The sequence below is a fragment of the Dryobates pubescens genome, chromosome 15 (assembly GCF_014839835.1).
Source record: "Dryobates pubescens isolate bDryPub1 chromosome 15, bDryPub1.pri, whole genome shotgun sequence".
NCBI classification, from domain to species: Eukaryota; Metazoa; Chordata; class Aves; order Piciformes; family Picidae; genus Dryobates; species Dryobates pubescens.
Genome location: NC_071626.1, coordinates 210,128 through 232,178, shown reverse-complemented (window position 1 = coordinate 232,178; position 22,051 = coordinate 210,128). Strand labels below are relative to the sequence as shown.

The following is a 22,051-nucleotide window of genomic DNA, read 5'->3' as shown; positions in this document are numbered from 1 at the left end:
AGGTCAGAGGAGCTGTGGCAGTCTCAAGCACTGTGCTGGGTGCAGGACCTTGCAGTGTCTGCATCCAATGACATCCAGCCCATCTCTGTGTCTTCTTCATGCACAGCATCACAGAGGTTCAACGCTCAGCAGCTCAGGAGGAAATAGCTTTCACAGGATCACAGAGTGGGAGAAGCTGGAAGGCACCCCTGGAGCTCAGGGAGCCTACCCCCCTCTGCTGAACATGCTCAGGGGAACACAGAGGCGCCCTGTGAGTGCTCAGCCCCGGGGGAGCTCTTCTCCCTTCAGGGTAATTGCCTGCCAATTAACTGGGGGTAGTTAACACCTTAGCACAGCCCCAAACATTGGCTTCGGGACCCCAGTGTCCAGCAGCTCATAAATGCTGGAGCTGGAACCTGCCTATGCTGCTGCAGGTGACCCTGCTGCTCCCTGCCTGGCTGCTGTGGAAGAGACTGCAAGCTGCCAGCTGTCCTGCCTTGGCTGCTGCTCTCAGAGACCCAACCATGCTGCCCAGGGAACATCACACAGGCAACCTGAACCCCTCTTGGAAGTGAGAGGGCTGCAGGCAGGGAGCAGAGCAAAGCTGCTGCAAACAGCTGCCCCAGGACTTGGCCAACAGCCACCAGCCTAGCACAAGCTGCCATGGCTTGGGCATAAATGATCTCACAGAGGGTGAGGTTTGTAGATGGGGCACTTGAAAATGAAGCAGCTGCCTGGGCACAGCTTTAGTTGTTAAAATGCACAGAAATTTTCTTTCTGAACAACTGGGGCTGGAAGGAGGATGTGGCTGCCTGGAAAAGCCCTCCCAGGTCAGCCAGTCCTCACGTTCCTTTCTCCGCTGTGGGTTTCTTCTGCTCTTGCAGCTGCTCTCTGCCACCTTACCTCTGCCATCACCCAGAGAATCCCAACGGTGCCTTCTGAAGCGAGGATTTGGTGCTCAGTATTTGTGCCCTTAACCAGATCTAGTTCTAGATGTGTGCAAAGCATGAGGCTATTTTTCCACCTTCCTGTGTTTTTATGTTGTTAGTGGTTACAGGACGTGCTTGAGGAAAAGCAGTTCAGGTTATTCATGTAAAAGAATTGGATTATTTCTGATATAATCCCTGGATCAGTGCATACCGAAACATCTGCTGCAGAGCTCAGACAGCAAATGTTCTTGGCCTTTCTCTTTCTCTTTTGTTAAGCAGATGTTGTTGATACAAAAGGCAGAGCTGTAAATCACAGCCCGCATGTGGACACAGCCTGTCACTGCCGGGCAGCAATTTACTGTGGCTAGAGAGAGATCTGAAGCAGCAATGAATCACTGCCTTGCCGACTTGATTCACCTGGGGCTGCTTTCGATATGGTGACATGCAGGGCATACATCTCCTCCTCCTGCTGCACTGCACAGGGCAGTCCTGGCATGGGAGAAGGGCTGAGCTGCTCACACAGCCCCACCACTGCCCACAAAATGCCCCCAACTCTTCTGTCTCCTTCTCCTTCTGCTGCTCCCACCACCCCTGAGCAGGTTCCCTGCTCCCTTTGGCTGGGCTGGCACATGCCTGGCTGGGTGGCAGTGGTGTTCCTGCTCCCTTTGTGCTTCAAGGGCACAGGACAGTGATGCTCCCTCGAGCCCTACCATTCCTGCCATGCTGCTTGCACTAACGAGCTGGAGCTTCTCCTCCCAAACCTGCTGCCAGCCTGCTCCAGGTGCTGCAAGCCAGGCAGCAGCCACCGACACTCACCCTGCTGCAACACAAACGCCCTGCAGCGTCCTGTCCCTGCTGGGGACAGGGCATGTCAGCTCCTTGCAGACCTCTGTTCCACCCACTGCTAAGGACACCACATCCTGCCCCTCTTTAGCTACTGGAAGTGCTGCTCTGGCCCAGTGAGTCAGGGTCTAACTCCATCCCCAAACCTGACCTCTGCTTCCCATCTCTTCCCACACCATCCTGGTTGAAATTTATTGGGGTTTCACATTTAGCTTTAGTTCTCCAGTTTTGCCACCTTTGCAAGGCTTGTCCATTTCCCAGCTTTAGCTTCAATTTGGTGTAACAGAATCTGCGGGAAACACAAAGGCTCAGCAGGAGACCCCTTTTTCAGAGGCTCAGGACTTGACCTCCTTCTCAGCAGGCACAGGCAGAGCCTCCCTGATTGCAGAGCCATTGTTCTGGCTCAGGATGCTGGGCCAGAGCTGAGGCTTCTGAATCCCGAGCTTCATGTCCCTGCTTTGGGCCCTTTTTGACTTTGATGTATCTCCTGTGTGGTGTGCTAAGAAAGGACAGTTTCAAGAACAACATTTTCTCCTTTTCTCTTTAAAATGCAGCAGAATGATCTCCTGTCCCCAGGGGCTCTGCAGAACTGGGGTGTAAGTAAGGCTGTGCTCACACACCTACCATGCACAGAATGGTTTGGGCTGGGAAAGATCTTCACTGTCATGTGCATGGGAGCAGTCTCGAGGGATGTGGGTGAGCCCCAGCCTTGGCAGAGCTGGAGAGTGGTTGGATTTGGTGACCTTCAAGGTCTTTTCCAACCCAAAGCATTCTGTGGTTCTGCTCCCTCTGCACAGTGGATGGGAACCAGCAACACTGGGCCCCCGAGGTGAAAGATGAAATCCCTCAGGTTGGTGTTCCCAGAGGCTGCAAGCAGTGATCACTACAAAGCCAGCGGGGTCCTTTGTGACCCTTCACCTGCCTGGGCTACATTTTCCTGTAGGGCTCCTGCTGGGAGGGCTGGGGACACACCGACGAGGACCCTCTGTGCAGATCTGCTTTGTGTTTGGAGCCCAGCATTTACCCGAGGCTTGCTGTGCTCGGTCACAATGCAGCTTCTCTCCCTTGCAGAAACCTGGAGCTGCAGGCTGCAGGAGAAGCAGAGGTGAAGCATTTGAATCCCATGGCTTCACTGAAGAGCAATTAAAGCTGCCTGTTTGTTTTGGAGGCTCTGCAAGGCTCCTGGTGCCCCAGGCTCACAGGAGTGCAATGTGATTGCCGACCTGCTGGGTTCTGCAGGGCGGCTGCAGCTGGGTCCATCCTGCGTCTATTGGATGCAGCCACATCACAGCCTCCAACAGATTCCTCCCTCTCCAAGTGCTGTGGGAGGCAATGGTAAAGCACTTGGTCAGGGCTTGCTGGTGGTGACACTGCAAGATTTCATGATGTAAGAAATACATCAATGCCATTTAAATGGAACAAAAGGGGTCCTTTTCTTTCCCCTGCAGAGCATTTTTAACTATCTTCTCAACAAATTTGTTCAATAAATACTTCACAAACCAAATATTCTGCACCCAGTCCCACAGATACAATTGGTCAGCCTGATTGATTTGTTTCTCTACAACTAATCTGATTTCTTTGGGCTATACATCACCTTTGTTTGTAAAGATGATGCAGTCCTTGTCTTTTATCATCCACACATCCAGCACCCTCCAAAGGGAGATGATTGCACGAAGGAGGCTTTGCACCCAACAGCAAAGGGCTGACACAACCAACCAGATGGTCCCCAGAGGCACGACGAGACCCAAGTCCCACACAGGCAGACACTGATCCCTGCAGACTAACACTGGCTGATGGACTTCCCTCCTGACAGACACAGGAAAGAGGAAGCTTCACCACATCTCTAGCACTGTGTGAGAGAAGGCAGCTCCCCAGACCTTGCTGCCTCTGCACTGTGAGAATTCAGAGTCATAAACCCACAGAATGGTCTGGCTTGGAAAAGCCCTTTCAGATCATCCAGTCCAACCATTCCCTAACCACAGCTCTGCCTCTCTGAAACACCTCCAGGGGTGGGGATTCAGCCACCTTCCTGGGCAGCCTGTTCCAGGCTCTGAGAACCTTCAGTGAAGAAGTTTTCCTCTAATGTCCAACTTGAACCCCGCCCTGGGGCAACCTGAGGCCATTTCCTCTCCTCCTATCACCTGGCTCCAAGCAGAACTACATTTTTGTAGCCCTACCCTGTTCTCCTTGCAGAACCTCCCTGCTACAATTTTGAGTCCAACCCACACTGCCTTTGTTTAGGCACCAACCGCAAACTCATCTCCCTGTTCCTTTACTAACCGTCCCAACGCCTCTGGGCAAGCCTGCAGCCCTCCCTTTACTCAGCATCTGCAGTTACCAGCCTTGGCTGTGGACACACTTGGAGTCTCTTTCCCCTCGCAAGCAGCCAGCAGCTCAGTCCCACTGTGATGCAAAGCCCAAGAACTGTTCTCACACATTGCAATGAGATTCCCAAACAGTATCAGAGTTTGGTGTTTGTTGCTTTGCCCATAGGGCAAAAGCAAATGGATGCTATCGACACACTTCAGGATCTGCTCATCACTTTGTTCCTCTGAGGCTGAGCTTCTTGCCTCTGCCTGTGACCCCAGGCAGGGCCACTTTCCATCAGGCAAAGCCATGCAGAGCCAGCCCCAGGAGAATGAGGCTCCTGGCAGGATCCAAGTTCCACAGTGGGTGCCTCTCCAGGGCGCTGGAGAGCCTTCCCATTGCTGGAAACCACAGAATCCAGGTCTGCCCACACACAGCTCCATCTCAGGCCACATGCTTCCCTCACCAAGGGACAAAAGATGGCTTTTGCAGCCTGCCTGGCACGTTCCCAGCTGCAGCCGCTGGCAGGTGGAGGCAGGAGCAGGCTCCAGCAGGGAACCGCAGCCTGCGTGCTGCCAGCAGCGCTGCTCGGCCTGCGGCTGGCCAGCTGGAACACCTCCACCGCATCCTCCTGGGGACCTGCCAGCCTCAAGGAACACAGCCTCGTGGCCAGGCCCCTCCTCCAGGCTTCAGGGGCTCCAGCAAACAAACCAACAGGAACCTGACTCAGCTCATTCATTCGAATTTGCAAATGGAATGAAGTTGGAAGGAGGACAAGGAGGCTGTGACCACCCAAGGCAGAACTCATCTTCAGAGCAACATCGGCCTCCAAAGCCTGACTGCTGGTCAGCAGGGAGGTGGCCAAATCCTCCAAACAGAGCAAAGCAACCTAAGCTTACAACGGAGCCACACCACCACAGGCTCCAAAGAGACTGCGCTGGGTGGTATCAAACCACAGCTCCCAGATCACAGCAGGGGGAACCCCCCCAAATCTTGAATACCTCTGGGGAGGCTTGGGCTCTCCTCTGGTACCTGCAATTGCATTACAGCTCTGGGTTTAAAGAAAGGAGGCAAAAAGAGAGAGCTGTGCTGGTGCTGGGACTTGTCCCTTTAGGAGCTCACAGGAACATGAGGGGCTGAGCACAGGGGCAGCAGAGACAAGGGCACCACTGGCAGGGCCATTTCCTTACCCAGCCAGCTCTAGGGGCATGAGGTTCTCCCCATGAGCTCACCACACATCTGCCTGTGCTGCAGCACTTGCTGCTGATACCAATCCCACACCAGCTTGTGTCATCATTCCTGAAGAGGCAGGATCAGATCCACTCTGCAAAGTATCCACAGAGAAGTTGCACAGCTCCATCCACACACCTCAGCTTGGCAAGCTTGGCTTTGACATCTGCCAGGGGCTGGAGAAAGGCCACTTGTGGAAAGGAGACTCAGTCAGTCCTAACAAGGGGAACATTACTGGCTTCCCAAACATTCCAAAGCCCATGCCCCACTGCAGCAGAGTATGTGTGTGCACAAGTCCTGCCAGCACGTTCGGGGCTGCCAGCGCAGAATCCTGGTGCTGAACCACAATTCCTGACCGTGAGGAATGGTTTGGTTACAGTGAGCCAGCTGAAGAACCTTGGCTCCCCCTCCCTTGGCACACTTGCAATCAAAAGGGTTCTCTGCTTCCATGATTGAGCTGTGGCAGCCAAAGGGGTCACCCTACCAGCTGTGTGCCCCTGCAGGTGTTATCCCACCTGCGAAGACGCAGCAGAGTGGGCACTGTGTCCTCTCCTCAAGCAGTGCAGGTGAGACTGGCATGGCTCCAATGGCCTCCATTTCTCCCATTAGTGCTCTGGGCTGGGAGCTCCAGAGGCTCAGGAGCTCACATCCCTTGTCCTCCCCTCTGCTGCTCCTGTGGTTAATTGCAACAGAAGGGTATAGAGGACATCAGGGAGAGGAAACTCCTGATCTGGTCCCAGATGAATCACTGCAGTACACGTGGAAAGCACCCAGAGTGTCCTCCTGACAACCCATGGTCCTCCTGCAGCACTCAGGTGACCTTGGGCTGACACTGCTCTGGCTGGAGCCATCTCTGCACCTGTGCAGTGCAGCACAGCAGCCCTGGCGGTGCTGAGAGCATTGCAGGCTAGAGAGAAAAACCAAGAGTGAGAACTTTGGCCTTCACAGCTCAGAAAGACAAGAGCTAAAGGACTAGAAAACCCCTGGATGTCAGAAGGTTTCTGTCTCTGAAGAAGTTCTATTCTAGGAGCTGAGGTCACCAGGCCTCTCAGCTCATGTTATTTTTGCTATGCTCCTTGACAAAGTTCAACAGCAGGCAGGCACAGCTTGTTCCACGGACCCTGCTCCTCCTCACTGCTCCCTTCCTCACCGCTCCTCTCTGCATTCCATCTGCGCCTGCCCCCTCCAGAACCTCCCCAGGCATGCTTAGGCTCAGGGTGCAGCAGGCCAGGGGCTGGTGTCAGTGAATTGGCTTCAGGTTCACTGGCCTGACCCTGGGACAGGGTGTGACAGCAGGGGCAGGCAGGCTCTGGACCCACAGCTGTGGCTCTGCAGGCTGCACTTGGCTCCTGCTCTCAGCTACAGGGGCAGACAGCACAGTGTGGGTTAGAAGGGAGCTCTGGAGCTCACCCAGCACAACTCCCCTGCTGACACAGGCTCACCTAGGCAGCAGCAGCAGCTCAGGGCAGCACCATGCCCAGGCAGAGTGTGCAGGCTTCAGTGTTTCTAAAAAGCTCACCCAAGCCAGGACTGTTCCAAATGATGGAAGGGGTTTGCCCTCCTGGCAGGGGGATGTCTGGGACATGGGGTAAACACTTCTTACTTCATAATTTCAAGAAAGAAGGCAGAATAATCTCTCAAAGGAAACAGCATCTTGTCCCTCCACCGGTGACAGGTGACTGCTGCCACCCAAAATCACTGCTCAGAATCCCAGGCTGGTGCTGCTCAGCCTCCTCTACTGCACCCTCATGACACTGGTGGGAATTCTGCTTTCAGGGCAGGTGTCTGGAACCCCAAGCAGCCTGAGGATGAGGAATTTGCCCTGCAGGAGGGAGACTTACAGAGCAAAGGAGATGCAAAGGAACAACTGAAGAAGCTGCCAGGACAAAAGGCAGCAGTGGCAAAGCAGAACCTTTCCTTTGGCCTGACACATGGCAGTAGCCTTCGCTTGAACACAGGCTGGGCTCAGAGCAGTGTTCAGCTGGCTGAGGAGTTATGTAATTGCACCAATTACAGCCAATTACATAATTAGAGTAAATAAGTCATAATATAATTAGGTGCTGTAATTATGTAGTTATGACAGGTAGCACTAATGCTGATAGAATCCATTATGAAACTTGCTGAGAACTGTGGACAGGGCCCATGAGAACAGAACTTGCAGGGCTAAAGTCTTTCATTCCTCCAATGGGCAAAGTAATTAATTTAATTACTATGCCAGCAGCCTTTTATTTTTGCAAATGAATGGAGATACAAACCATGGGCTAATCCATATCTCTCTCTTCTGCTGCAAAAAAACCAGCAGCTAATCATCTGCTTTTTTTGTCCCCATTTATCTATTTGCAGCTACCAAAGCTGAGGGAAATTCTGCATCTACAGATTGCACCTCTGAGAAGAGAACTCTCCACGTCTGGGCAGTGACCTCCCCTGCTCCAGTTATCATTAAACTGTCCCCTCTGATGGCCTCCAGCTGGGTTTGCAATGACTCCACCACCTCTCTGGGCAGCCTGCTCCAGTGCTCTGCCTCCCCCAGAGAAGTTCCTCCCCATGTTCAGATATTCTGACAATCTGTTTGTGCCCTTACCCCTTGTCCTGTCACTGGGCACCAGTGAGCAAAGCCAGGTCCCATCCTCCTGCCAGCCACCCTGTACCTATTGATCAGCACTGATGAGATCCCCTCAGGCTGCTCTGGGCGCAAAGAGAGCTGCTCTGTCCCCTAAACTGGGGGACTGAAACCACACAAAGAAACCAGGGAGCAGGAAGAATTCCTGCAAAGTGAAGCCCCATGGAGCAGCCTTGACAAATCCATCCCTCTGGCACCAGAAGGAACATCCTTGATAGCAGGCTGGAAATGAAATGCAGTGGAACATCTCTCTGCACTGCTGGCAGCAAATTGCTGTCTCTTGAATCCAAGCCATCCTCTCACTGCTTCACAGGGCAGGTTCTGCAGATCTTCAAACCCCTGCAGCAGCTCTTCCTGGGCTGCTCAACAGCTTGTTCGGAACAGCCATGGCAGAAAAGCTCTGCACTCACCCTGCCTTTCAGTGTCCAGCAGGAGATGTGATTTCTCTGGACAGCAGCCCAGAGGTGCTGGAGAAAGCTGGAGCAGCAGTAGCTGTTTTGATGTGTGCTCCCCAGCCCCTGCTCTGGCTAATGAGGCAGCAGAGCCCACAGAGCATGAACACCAACGGGGAGACTGTGGTCTCTGCCTTCATCTTGTTCATTAGGTTTAAGCCTGGGCTTTGTTGCAGACTAAAGCATGTGGGAAGAGCTTTCAATGACAGATCAATGCCTCCTGTTGTTCGGAGGGAGGAAGAAGGAGACTCTCTGCTCTGGCTGCAGTAACAGTGCCCACCGGGACTCACCCTGTGCCCACCGGGACTCACCGCGATCATCTGTGCCACGTAGCTCTCGGGGCCAGTGTACTCCGTTGGGTCTTTGACTTTGACAAGGACTATGAAGTACAAATAGTGCCACATGTTGTGCTCTGCCTTGATGTGCTCCTCAAATGACACAGTCTTGTTATCAAACTTGTCTCTCTCCAGCCCTGCAATGAGATGTGGGCATAATGAGAACCAGCCCACAGAAAGCCCAGATCTGAGATGCTCGCTGGAGGGAGGACCCTGACTTCATCTGGAGGAGCTGCGAGGACCTGACCTGGAAAGCTGTAACTGCACGCAGGGACTGCCAGGCAAGAAAGGGCAGGCCAGAAGGCCTTGCTGACAAGACTCTCCCAGTGCAGTGCTCACCTCCTGTGTGGTATCTCCTCTCAATAACACCACCGCCACACAAGCACCTTGCAGCTTGGCAGCACCTGTACAGCACCTTCTGTGCTGAGGGCTAGGGATGGCTTCATCAGCCTTGCCCCTGCTTCTCTCTAGGTGTGCAGCCCAGGCCCTGGCCATGCACAGGGCTAGCAGCAGGCACTTGCACAGCACCACTCCAGCTGTGCTGGGACTGTGTGCACAGCACTCTGCAGCTCTGCACTCACAGAGCTCCCCGGGGCTGCAGCTTCTGCACCTCTGAAGGTGAACACCGTGGTGAGGAAGGGCAGGAGTCACAAATCTTTGCTTCCACATCACAGCTTTCCCCCTGCTCTCTTGCGGAGCCTTCCACAGACACCAAAGCTGCTGTGCTCTGCACCATGTTGATCCCTTTCAGACAACCATGGAAGCAACACTGATCCCAGCCTACCCACACCCACCTCTGGGCAAAGCCAGCTTTTGACTCCTAAAGCAAATTTGTTTCTCACTGAGAGGGAATAAATGTGGCTGTTTCTGCAGCAGGTCACCACCCTTAGGTCTACTCTTCATTTTCTGAGCAAGAGTTCCCTCAGCTCCTCTCCCCACCCAGAGTCTCCCCAGCTCAGCAACACCTACCACAGATGAAGCAGGTTGTCTTTAGTATCTCCTCCTTTTTCTGCTTTTCACTCCTGAGGTCAGCAAATGTGTCAATGATGACTCCAAAGATCAGGTTTAGAACAATAATGATGACAATGAAGTAAAAGAGCAGATCATAAACGACCCTTGCAGCAAAGAGGGGCTCCTGCAACAGCAACAAGGGGGAAGTCAGATGCAAACCCAGCACACAGCTGAAGCACTCAGCAACAGCTCCACTTAGCTCAGGCAAGGCAGAGCCTCTGCCTTCTCCCCAGCCCAATCCTGCCAGCCTCACTCACAGAAGCAGGGAGGACCACCTCTGTGACCAAGCACAGATCTGTTTGGCTTCATGTGCTCCTGTCCCTCTGGGCCTCCTGTCACCCTTGATGGGACAGGTTTCAGCAGCCTGCCAGCAGCTGCAAGCTGGCTTAGAGCGGGCACCATACTGAGCTTAGCTTTGCCCATTGGCCATTCCATCTGGGAAGTGAGAACTCCACAGACAGCTCAGCCCTGTGAGGAGCACAGCCACCACTTACGTCCTTGGAGGGCTTCCTGAGCACATCTCCCACCCCCCCGCCGTTGCGCAGGCCTTGGTTCAGCACGGTCACGATGCACATCAGCAGCGTGTCACAGCTCCTTTCCAGTCCATCCTCCTCCTCCTCACCTGCAAACAAGGGAGCAGCAGCCTTAGGAATCACAGCATCCAACAACCAAATGATGGCACAAGCTGGGAGGGGTGGCTGGCACCCCTCAGGCTGTGCTGCCAGCCAGCCAGGCCTGGCCAGGCTGCAGGGCTGGGCAGAGGGACCCTCATGAAGTTCAACCAGGGCAAGTGCAGAGTCCTGCCCCTGGGGAGGAACAGCCCCTGCAGCAGTACAGCTGAGGGGTCAGCTGCTGGGAAGCAGCTCTGTGGGGTAGGACCTGGCAGTGCTGGTGGACAACAGACTGCCAGCCAGCAATGTGCCCTCATAGCCCAGAAGGTCAATGGCATCCAGGGGGACATGAAGAGGAGTGTGGCCAGTAGGGGGAGGGAGGTTCTCCTGCCCCTCCACGCTGCCCTAGCGATGACTCACCTGGAGTATCGTGTCCAATTCTGAGCTCCCCAGTTCAAGAGGGACAGGGAACTGCTGGAGAGAGGGCACATTGCTGGCTGGCAGTCTGTTGAACACCAGCACTGCCAGGTCCTACTCCACAGAGCTGCTTCCCAGCAGCTGACCCCTCAGCTGTACTGCTGCAGGGACTGCTCCTCCCCAGGGGGCAGGACCCTGCCCTTGCTCTTGCTGAACTTCACCAGGTTCCTCCCCATCTGGCTCTGCAGCCTGGCCAGGCCTGGCTGGCAGCACAGCTCTAATGATCACCAGGCTGGGGGAACTTCTGTCCTAACCTGGGTTCACAGCTGGGATGCTTGTGGAACAGTTCTCCTTTGCACAGGCTCCCATCATTGATGTCAGGGTTGTGGTGGGGACTTCACCAGTACCTGTGGGAAAAAGTGGGGCCTTAAAAAAAGGCAGATCCTGCAGTGACACCAAGTCCTAAATCATTCTTTCCCAAAGCTGGAGGTTGAGGAGCCAAAGAAGAGTAAATGACACCATCAGCTTCTCCTTCCCTGTGCAGGCTGCCTCAGCAGCTCAGAGCAATCGCAGGGACAAGCCCACAGCTCTACACTTCCTGTAGTTCACAGCCATTCCCATTTCATCTCCTGAAATTAATGAAGCTACATCAAATGCTGCTGCTTCTGGTTAGAACAAAATACATTCGAAGCAAGAAGCAACTGTCAGATATGAAAATAATGTCAGTTTTAAAGCCATTAGATAAATTATTCACCAAAGCTGACAAGGACACCAGGCTGATGCTGAGCTCCCCTGAATGTAGAATATTTAAGAGTTTTCAAGGATTACAACAGGGTTTGGTGCTCATTTGTAAATATCTGTGGGTTTGTGTAAAACACTAATTTAGCATTCCCAAGGTGGGGAAATGTGTACAGCTTGAGTTTGTCAAACCAGTTCTAGCCTGTGCATCTTCAACAATTCCTGCACTTCAAACCAGAGGTACAAAAAGGTTTAAGGAGGAAAAACAATGAAGGCAAAATTCTACAACAGCAGTAATAGCCTAAGACAATCTGTGCAGCACGGAACAGACCTGCTCTGGCTGCCTCTCTCTGGGGCGTCATACAGACAGAAATGCAAAGCACTTGTCTGGGGGTGCAGCATGGTCCCTCAGTGCAGAGTCAGCACAGCTTCTGGATGGGTTTTTGATCAGGAATGGCAATGGCTAAAGCCAGCCAGAACACACCCACCCCACAAACACCTGCCAAGAACCCACAGGAGAGCCACAAGCACCAGGACTCACTGCACTGGACAAGGCCACTGCTGGGTGCGGCCTAAAGCTGTCCCAGCTACCTTTCACATCACAAGTTGTGCCCCAGAAATGAATGGCAAGACAAATATAGGCCGAGGTAGCTCTTTTCAGATGGCCAAGGAATGCTATGGACTCAAAACAGCTACCTGAGTGCACTGTCCCCCCAAATCCCCAGGGACCTTTGCCTTGCTCATGTGCCTGAGACCCTGAAGTGACCAAGGCAGGAAGGGCTGCACACAGCCCACGGTGGATCCTTCTCACTCTGTCCTTTGCTCAGCGTTTAGGGAAACTCAGCCCTCAGGAACCTCAGCCAGCTCTTCTCATGGATGTCTGTGCAAGGCAGGTACCCCTCTGCCCATGCTCCCAGCAGGGTGGTTGGCAGCACTTACAAAGATCTCAGCAGACCAGGCCTGGGAGGTTTGTAACTCCCTGTTCCCATGGGCAAAAATCTCTCATTCCAGAAGCTGAAATCCTGACCTTGGACAAACTGGTTAGAAGCCTCCAAGTGATGTTACTGGAGCCAGGCCTGAACACTCATGGAGATGCTTGTGAATGCACACTGACCTCAAGAGATCCAGGAGCCTCCTATCAGTAAAAGTGTGGATTTTGTAATGAATTACAAATTCTGTCCACTGAGAAGAGGCTAAGATCACATCTCATACACTACCCTGAGAACACTCTGAGCTGCTTTCAGGGTGGGATGGCAGCAAGGAGAATCCACTGGCAGTTGTCTTCCAGATACTTGGGAAATACAGAATTCAGTTTTCTATAGTTTAGCAAGAGTTTGAAAAGCAAACATAATAAATGTGTTAGCTTTCATCAGTGCACCAGCTAAGGCTGGCCTAAACCCCCTCTATCCACAGGGAGTTTAACCCAGACTGGAGTTCTGAGCTGCCCAGAGTTGGTTCTGCTCTCACAGAGCATCCCTGGACGAACCCCAGGTTGGGCAGACTGCAAAGCTGTGTGCAGGAAGTTCTACCCGAACAAGCAATACCTGCAGCAGGGCTCCTGACTTTCAGCCTGTCGACCTCCATGATGAAGTCATCTTTCAAGAAGAGGAAGCCAACGATGGAGAAGAGATAAACCAGGATGAGGGCCAGCACGGCAGTGAGGATAATGGAGCGGCCGTTGCGGGTCACGCTCTTGATCACGTTGAGCAGGGTCTCCTCTCTGTACACCAGGTCAAACAGCTGAGGAGAGCAGCACATATGAACACAGACAAGGCAATACATGGAAGCAATGTCAACCCCTGAAACACTGAGCCATGGCCTGAGCTCAGCCCCACAAACACAGGATGCAGGCTGACTTCAGTGGGAACTGGAGGAGAACAAAGCCTAGGGCAGAACTTGGAATTCTAAGGCAGGTTATAGCAAAATCCAAAGTCACAAACTATAGGTGAGCCTGGCCCACACCAGTGACAGAGCCTGGCCCACACCAGTGACAGAGCCTGGCCCACACCAGTGACAGAGCCTGGCCCTCACCAGTGACAGAGACCACCAGGATCCATGGGCTCCCCATGTTCAAGAGTAGGCTGGATTAAAACTGAAGCCACTGCCTTCATATCACAGAGCTCTAGACAGCCACAGCAGTGCACTCAGACATGCAAGTGCTTGCAGGTCTGCACACTTCCTTCCTGTGCATTTCTTAAACTGCAGAGTTACTGCCCCTGGAAAAGGGTCCTGCAGCTACAGCCACAGAATTTTGGCTCCTTTGAAATCTGCCCAAACTTTGAAGCTCACTGCAAGGTCAAGATCTGGAAAGGCTGCCTTTAAGAGGAGTTCTGCCAAAGGAAGGACTAAGCCTCTGAATGTTTTAGTGTGCTTCAGTGTGGGATGCTGGGAGGTCAACACCACTCAGGAAGCTCAGAAAAACACCAGAGGAAAGTGGAGCCATGCAAATGACCATAGGTCAGCCGGTCCCTGCAAGTTCCACACCTGGAGTCACAGAATGCCTTCAGCTGGAGAAGCCCTGTGAGGCTATCGAGTCCAACCATCAACCCAGCACCACCATGGCCACCAAAGCACGGCCCCAAGTGCCAGCAGGGAGCAAAAGGCCTAGAAAACAAGGCCAGTGAAGCTCCTCTTGCTGCTGCTCAGCATGGAGGGAGCACTCAGCTGAGCTGAGCACACTCTGCACGATTCATTTCCATTGCACCTGTGTCACATTCCCAAAAGGCATTCCCTCTGGGTAGTGGCAGCCAAGGAAAGTGGACTGGGATCATTTGATCAACCTGCTGCACCAGAACCATCCCCATTCCCCAGGGCATTCTTTTTATGACTTGATTAGGGCTGCAGGATGAAGTGAGGGATGGGACCCTTTGGCACAGGCATGACATGCACACCAGGGGACAAGACAGAGGAACAATGGGCACTGGGAAAGGGTGGGAGGAAGGAGTGGGCAGTGTGATGATTGCCTGAAAAGAAAAGGGCAAACTTTCACTTCTACAAGAGACAAAATAAGTCCTAATAGAAAAAGGTTGTAAGGAAAAGAGCAGCTCCTGAGGGGCAGCACCACGACAGCCTGCTAAAAACCCTCAGCTTGGCTTGCTTGGCAGGGAGAAGTGGAAGGCAGCTGCCTGGGCAAGGGCATTTTCTGTTTGTGCAGGCTTTCCCCACCCCAGGAGCACACACTCACCAGGAAGCTGTAGAAGAACTCATGCACACAGAGGCCCAGCATGCAGACCAGAACATAGGCCACGTGGTAGAGGAAAGCCATGTCCATGATGACTGCTCTGTAGCCACGGGTAAAGGTTCCACGGTTCCCCACAAAGCTCACCAGAAACACTATCTTGTTGCAGAGCTGTGGGGTGAAAACAGGCCAGGTTTACTCCCTCAGCAAAATCCTACTCTGTTGTTTGCACTGCTGCAGCTGGGCTGCTCTGACTAAAGAACTCAGCTTTGGGGGAGTGGCAGGGAGATGAGAGAAATCCAGGGAGTGAGGGTGGGTGGAAGGACATCAGCCCTGAGTGCTGCACCCTGCCTCACTGCATGGTGATTTACTTCTGCAGTCAGGGAGGGGGGCAGGATTAATGTCACAAGGCATCAGAAAACACACTGGGAGTGAACTCCTAACGCTTGTGAGTTTAGACTCAAGCCTGTGTAGGAGCAGCTGCTCCAGAGGGCACAGCACTAACACAGCAGGAAGCCTGTGGGCTGTGCACAAAGCCTGTTTCCTCCAGGTCATGGTTTTCAACATAAAATTCCTAAAAGGCCACTACTGAGGACATTTCTGAAGTGCAGCATTTAGTCAGCTTCAGCACACTGTCCATTGCTGCTGAGCTCTGCCTGCAGGTGCAGAGCAGTCCAGAAACCATCGGGGAAGGAGCTAACCCCAGCTGTTTGGCAGCCCAGCAGGAGCAGGGAGGACGCTGCAAGCCTTCTCCTTTCACACATTGTGTGTGCACAGCTCTGCTCACCTGCCTCTGGAAGTGTCAGAGGGTAAGCTCCCCCAAAGCTGGTGGCAAACAGCCCAGTACCCCGTGCTGAGGGCAATCAGTGCTGCGTGCTCAGGCAGCCACCCGGGCTGGTGCCTTGTGAGCACAACTGTCCCACCAAGCTCAGGCAGCAGGCAAAGGTGCTCAGGGCTGGGTTAGGAGAGATGGCAAAGGGCTGAGAGCTTTTCATTTGGCAAACAGTTTGCTGCTCACAAATGTGTTTAAGCTCACAGAAACAAATCACTAATTTATGTCAAGATTGCTGAGTGTATCAGCAGAGAAAATTCTTCTTTCACCACCAGAAACTGTCAGCCTGATGGCCCCTGTGCAGCACAAAACCAAAGCAGCTCTTTTCTCAGCTCCCCAGCCTGCTGATGCTGCTGTTTCAGGATGACTGGAAAGGATTTATTTTTTTTGGCTTAACCAGTGAACCAGAAAAGGAAGTTCTCACTCCAAAGGTTTTGTTTGGGTTCTGTTTTTTTCAAACAGAAGTCCCTTACAATCTGCTTCTCTGAAAGGGAAATTCTGGATGCTTTTGAAGTACTCACGTTAGCAGCACCAAGGAGTATCAAGGTAGGACCCAGCCCCATGGTATAAATGGACCTGAGAATAACAGACACCAGGAAGGGCCGAATGCCCACGGGGTTGGAGATGAAGAAGAGCATTGCTGTGCAGAAGGCCACTGCTACCCACAGCAGGGCTGAAATCAGTGGGGAGAGAGTGCCTGTGGGGAGGAGAGGGGCAGGCGTGAGACAGGCAGCTCTGGAGCTTTACTTGCACCAAGAATAGAGCCAAGGATCTCTTCCCTTTGACAGTGCAGCCAACAGAAAGCGAGTCCTGCACCATGGCTGCTGGCCAGAGCCTGCCCCCCGTGCAGCCAGGGCTGCCAGCATCAGAGTGGTGCTGGGTACAGGTAACAATGGCAGAGGTCTGCAGCCCTGCAGCCCTGCCCCACACAGACCACCCCACGGGCTGGAAGGGTAACCTGCTCCCTGGGCCAGTGCATTCTAATCTTCTGCCTCTCTGCTTAGCCAGCAGAATGTTTGCTGGTGCCAGCCTGGTGTTTGTGAACAGCACATGTAGCTACCAGAAGCTGGACTGCCTCCCTCAGCCAGGTTCACATGCCACCAGAGCCAGGGAACTTGCAGTCACATTACTGCCTGGACATGAATCAAAGACCCAGAGGTGAATGGCTCCACTCCCACTCCCAGTGCACTGAACTATTTAGTCTCCTTCATATCAGTTAAGTGTCTTTTGGATTCCAAGAGAGGCCTCCTGCTAGTCTGCTGCCTTCATTTAATGGTATTGTGACTGGCTGTGTTTCCTGTGCCCCATGCTGAAGCACAGCCCCAAGTTCTGTCACACTGTTCTGTGATGCACTTCTCCTCTGCAGCAGTCATCTCCCTGTATCCCAGCAAACAACACACCAAAAACCAACCAGCTCATTTCCAGATCATCCTATTCCATATGTTTTTAGGAATGCAAGTCATTCCACTTGGTCAGTTTTAAGGCATCTCTACCCATCTGGTGCCAGGAATCCTTCTTCAGCTCAGAAGCTGTAACTGAGTGTGTGCAGGAGTGCACTGCAGTGTGGCAGTATAAAAAACCAGCTGAGCTCAACTAGGTAACCTTCATCTTAGCAGCTATCTTCTGCCCATTTTACTCCACGTAGCAGGAGCCATGGGACACCCAGAAGACCGGCCCCCACATGTCAGACAACATCTGGCACCTACTTAGGAGATGCTACCTGACTTGTGCAGACAGGAGCACAGCTGAAGTGCAGTGCTGTGTAAATGCTGGCTCAGAACCTAAAGCATCTACAATACAAAAGGGAAAATAAAACCAAACTCCACTTGCCTTCATCTCCATCATCTCCAAAGGGGTAGAACAGAGCAACTGCTAAATTGATGAAGACAGCAAGGTTGAAGGAAATGCTCCCCCAGAGAGAGATGTGTCTGGAGAACCAAAACAGGGCTGGGTTATCTAGAAAGGGGAGAAGAGCAGCAGTCAGTGAAATGAAGGTAGGGAGGAAATCAATCAGTGATGGCCTCAAGGAAGTAAAAACCACAGATTAATGAAGCAATGCCAGGTGGGGGTCAGTCTGTTCTCCCAGGCAACCAGCACCAGAATGAGGGGACACAGTCTCAAGCTGTGCAGGGGGAGGTTCAGGCTGGATGTTAGGAAGCAGTTCTTCCCAGAAAGAGAGATTGGCCATGGGAATGTGCTGCCCAGGGAGGTGGTGGAGTCGCCGTCCCTGGAGATCTTCAAGAGAAGCCTGGATGAGGCACTCTGTGCCATGGTCTTGGTAGTTGGATAGGGCTGGGGGATGGGTTGGACTGGATGATCTTGGAGGTCTCTTCCAACCTGGCTGATTCTATGAGTCTAAGTCTTTAATTGAGATAGATAAGTATCACACCTAGGCTTGCCATCACACAGCTTCAAGCAGAGCTTTTAGCCCAAGGATCCCACTCCAGTGAAACCTCTGTGTGCAGTGTGCAAAGAATCTGCAGGCAGACCCAAACGTGGTGCTAGGGAGGTTCCAGTGCGCCACAGACCTCCTGCAAGCAAGCAGAGCATATTCCAGACCTGCCTGCATCCAGCAGCCTCCCCCAGATGTAGCTGCCTGTCTCAGGCTTTAGCCTAAACAGAGTTTAATTGTGATTAGGCAAACATTCAGATTTCACTGTGATAACCTCATGCTGCTGAGCTGGAAACCTTTGGAGCCACTGCAAAAGCCTTCTGTCAACTGCAGCACCACAGCCTGCATCATGCTAACAGATGCTTGGCTAAAGAATGAACCCAGCCTCCACCTTTATTATCTTTCCAAACCAGAAAAAGCCACCAGGAAGCCTTGTGAGCCATTCCACTGATGAAAGGGATTGGGGAATTTCTGATCTGAATAAAAATAAACCAATTTTCTCTGCTTATAGCATTAGGCAGCTCTGGTCTCTCTCAGGAGAGTTGGGCTCTTTTATTTGTCTTTCATAAGCAAACCCTACAGATCTGATTTTGTTACCAAAGTCATTTTCCTCTGCTATACATTTTAGCCCCAAACAGGCTGTGCAGGCAGGGACTTGTTCTGGGATAATTTGTTTCTCAGCTTCTGGTCTGGTCATTTTGTCAGCACAGACAAGTTCTTAGAGTGTTACCAAGGGAAGTGGCCCTGGGCTGAGAGGTTCACACTGAAGGCTTACTCCTGCCTCTGGAAATTATAGCTTGGGAACTGACATAACCAACATTCACGTTTCCAACACATGAAGGATGCTGCACTAAATCCTTTTGCTTTGACTATCCAAACCCCCTGCTGCTCTGACCATGGATCCTACTCTTCCTTCCTAATCAATGAAGCAGCTCTGAGCAGCTGATGTGAGCCACCCCAGCACCTGCCCTTGGGCAGTGAATGAACTGATCACTCCTCTGTATTTCTGTACACACAGAGCACCATTTCATTTGTGTTGGAAAAGTCCTCTCAGAGCATCCAGCCCAACCATTCTCTGACTCTGCCAAGGCTGGGGCTGAACCTCAGCACCACATTTCTCCCTCTCTAAAACACCTTCAGGGATGGGCATTCAGCCACCTCCCTGGGTAGCCTGGGCCAGGCTTTGAGAACCTTTTCAGGGAAGTTTCTTCTAATGTCCAACCTAAACCCTGCCCAGTGCAACTTCAGGCCATTTCCCCTCCTTCTATCGCTTGTTACCAGGGAGAAGAGACCAAGCCCTACATAGCTCCAAGAAGCTGGAGAGAGCAATGAGGTCTCCCCTCAGGCTGCTCTTCTCCACACTACACACCCCCAGCTGCTCCTCACCACCCCTGTTCTCCAGACCCTTCCTGATCCCTCAAGGATAACTGTAGATGCTTAGTCTGCAGCCTTGATTCTCTGCTCCAAAAGCAAAGGGCAGAGCTGACAGAAGGTCAGCTGGCAGGAGCCTCCTGTCCCTGGGACATCTCCAGCAGTCCCACTGCGGGCAAGGAGCAGTGGCTGAGTTGGCTGCCAGTGGACTCAATGAGAAACTGGGGGTGCATGGCTTAGCTTCACTGCACCTCCTCTCAGGGTCCCTGCTTGGGTCTCTTGATCATGCCTGCCAGACCTGCAAGCAGCTGACCACGGTGCACGTGCCTCACCCAGTGCCCTGGGACATGCACCCGTATGGGCTGGCACCTACTGCAGCCCAGTTGAGCAAGGCTGATGTCAACTGGCAGGACTCCATGGCAGCCAGGCAGATTTGAAGCAGCTGAAGTTCTGGTGAGAGATGTTTTTAAGTGGCTGACATTTACAAGCTTTTTAATGACCTTTTAGGAATCTGCAAGCCTCAGCTATGCACTGCACATGTTTGTGTTAAATATTAAGGGCCTTGGCTTAGTTAAGTGCAACTCCATTGAGTTCAGCACTATGCCCAGCTCCTCCATCCCTCAGCTTGACTTCTGGAGTCCAAGACCTCATCTTGAACACATTACTGCTATTGCTGTGACTGCTCCAGACTGTGGCTCTTTCATGGTGGCATGCAAGCATCCCAGCTGCCCCCCAGCCTTTCGACCTCAAGCCCTGAACAGCTTTGCCTGCGCAGCCTCGGGTTGAGCAGAGAGCAGGGTGCTATGGAAAGCAGAGCATCAGAAGGCCTCACCTGGCCTGCCAGCACAAAGAACTGCAGTACTTACTCCTGATTTTCTTCTGCCACTTCATCTCGTTGTACAGGTGCTCTGCCTGCTGGAAGAAGTCGTTGACCTTGCTGCCCTGCTCGTCCCTCTCGGTGGTGCTGAGCACGCGGCTCCGGGACTCGCGCGTCAGGAACTCGCAGATGTTGGGCACGGGGAACACGATCTGCTCCATGCTCCTGTCGTGCCGCACGATCTGCAGGCGACAGCACACCTCCAGCACCTCTCCCGTGCTTCCTGTTCCCAGCTCCCCTTTGTCACCACTTGATGCACAAGTGATGTGAGCACCCAACGGAGCTGAGCCCATCCATCCTAACGCAAGGCAGAAGCGCTGCTCTACCTTGAAAGTCCCGCCTGAAAGTAAGATGGCAAATGTGTTTCGAGGAAAACCTAGCTCCAAACTCCTCCCCAGAACAGAAAAGTTCTTCTGAACGCTTTCATTTTGCAAGGCAGTGAGACAAACCTTTCCCATAAGCAGTGCAGACCTTCAGGGGCTTTCTGATCTGATGATGAAATTCTTTTCTCACCTTGAGTCTATTTGTATGAGACAAGCTGTGAAGGGGAGCAAGCAAAGCCAGCACCTTGTTCTCAGACAGCACTCCTGCCTGGTCAGGCTTCACCTCCTTATTCAGCAACCCCCAAGGTTTTGCACAGTTTGTCTCAGAGCCTACCCAGTGACCAGCGAGTGAGCTGCAGCTGGCTCCACCTCACCACGCTGCCCTCAGCATGGGCTCTGATCAGGGACTCTGCACTACTGAAACACAGAGCAGAGCATTCCCTTGGCTCCCAGAGCTGTGTCTCTGCACAGCCACCAGTGCAAAGAACCCCACTCTGACTTTGCAGTCACGCAGATGAGATCCCCTGACACAGAGGGGCTGCATCTGAAAGGTCCAGCCCTGCTCTCAGAGCAAACACCCATCTGACACAGCTCAGCTTCCCTGGGCCAGCCACACTCCTGCTGGCAAGAGCCCTCCCTCCCCTCTGTTAATTCCTGTTCATTATGTGAATGTAATTAAAAATTGTCGTAATTAATTTTCGGGAGTAACACAGCCAAGCACATCTGTGTGGGAGACAGGGGATCATTATGCTCCTGCCTGCCCATGGGCACTATCTGACACTTGAACAGGCAGTTTGGAAGTGCCCCAGGAGCTTTGTCTCAGGCCAGACCCTGTGACGAGCAGCTAACATGGCAGGGGGAGTCAAGGAAGCCAACAGCACATCCTCAGCTCTCTCAGTGTCTCAAACAAAGAGCTGAGCTGCAGTGCTGCTCTGCAGAATGGCATCTACAAAGCCTCTGACCTGCTCAAGGAGCAGGCTTTGCAGCCATGAGACACTGGGGCATTTCAGAAGCCACAGACCACATTGCTTCTTTAAGGTCTGAATCTGCAGCCCACCCAGAAACTCAGCTGGCAGTTGCTAAAAGATACCTCAGGAGCATCTGAAGTATCAAAATGGGTTTAGAGGAACACTGAGCAGCTCCCTGGACAGCCACAGCCTTGGAGCTTCCATCTGTTCTGGTACTGGTGATCAGTACGAGGCAAAAAGGATAGTAGGAAACAGAAAAGGCTTGGTGGCAGCTAGGACAAGATGGACCTGAGGTGCTTGGGTCAAGACTGTCCCCTGCACACAAGTCCTAAGCTGGTGGAGACTGGCAGGCCACTGACACTGGAATTATTGGCTCAGATTCAGGTTAGGGCTGTGCAACCACACAGCACTTTTGGACTGCACACAGCATTTCCAAGAGGATCCAGATGCCCCTTTCCTGCTGCAGCCTCTCACAGCAGCTGCCTCTGCACCCAAGCAATTCTGCTCCTTACACAGCCACTAAGGGCTGCAGGTGATACAGTTCTTGATGCCTGGAAACCCATGAAAGCTTTAAGAGGAACTGATACCACAGTTAAGAACATAAATACCTCTGTGGATCTTGATCTAAATCCAGTCCA

The 22,051-nt window shown here is 52.7% G+C and overlaps 1 protein-coding gene across 1 annotated transcript in view; it reads right to left on the bottom strand.

Moving 5' to 3' along the window:
- ITPR2 (inositol 1,4,5-trisphosphate receptor type 2) overlaps positions 1-22,051 on the bottom strand; it is a 177,266-nt gene that overhangs the window by 7,208 nt on the left and 148,007 nt on the right. The window contains exons 47-55 of the mRNA XM_054168078.1: positions 20,112-20,304; positions 17,313-17,438; positions 16,004-16,179; positions 14,657-14,821; positions 13,017-13,212; positions 11,049-11,141; positions 10,201-10,328; positions 9,665-9,830; positions 8,672-8,832 (exon numbers count right to left, since the gene is read on the bottom strand). Of these exons, the coding sequence (XP_054024053.1) occupies positions 8,672-8,832; positions 9,665-9,830; positions 10,201-10,328; positions 11,049-11,141; positions 13,017-13,212; positions 14,657-14,821; positions 16,004-16,179; positions 17,313-17,438; positions 20,112-20,304 (1,404 nt within the window). The remainder of the gene's footprint in view (positions 1-8,671; positions 8,833-9,664; positions 9,831-10,200; positions 10,329-11,048; positions 11,142-13,016; positions 13,213-14,656; positions 14,822-16,003; positions 16,180-17,312; positions 17,439-20,111; positions 20,305-22,051) is intronic.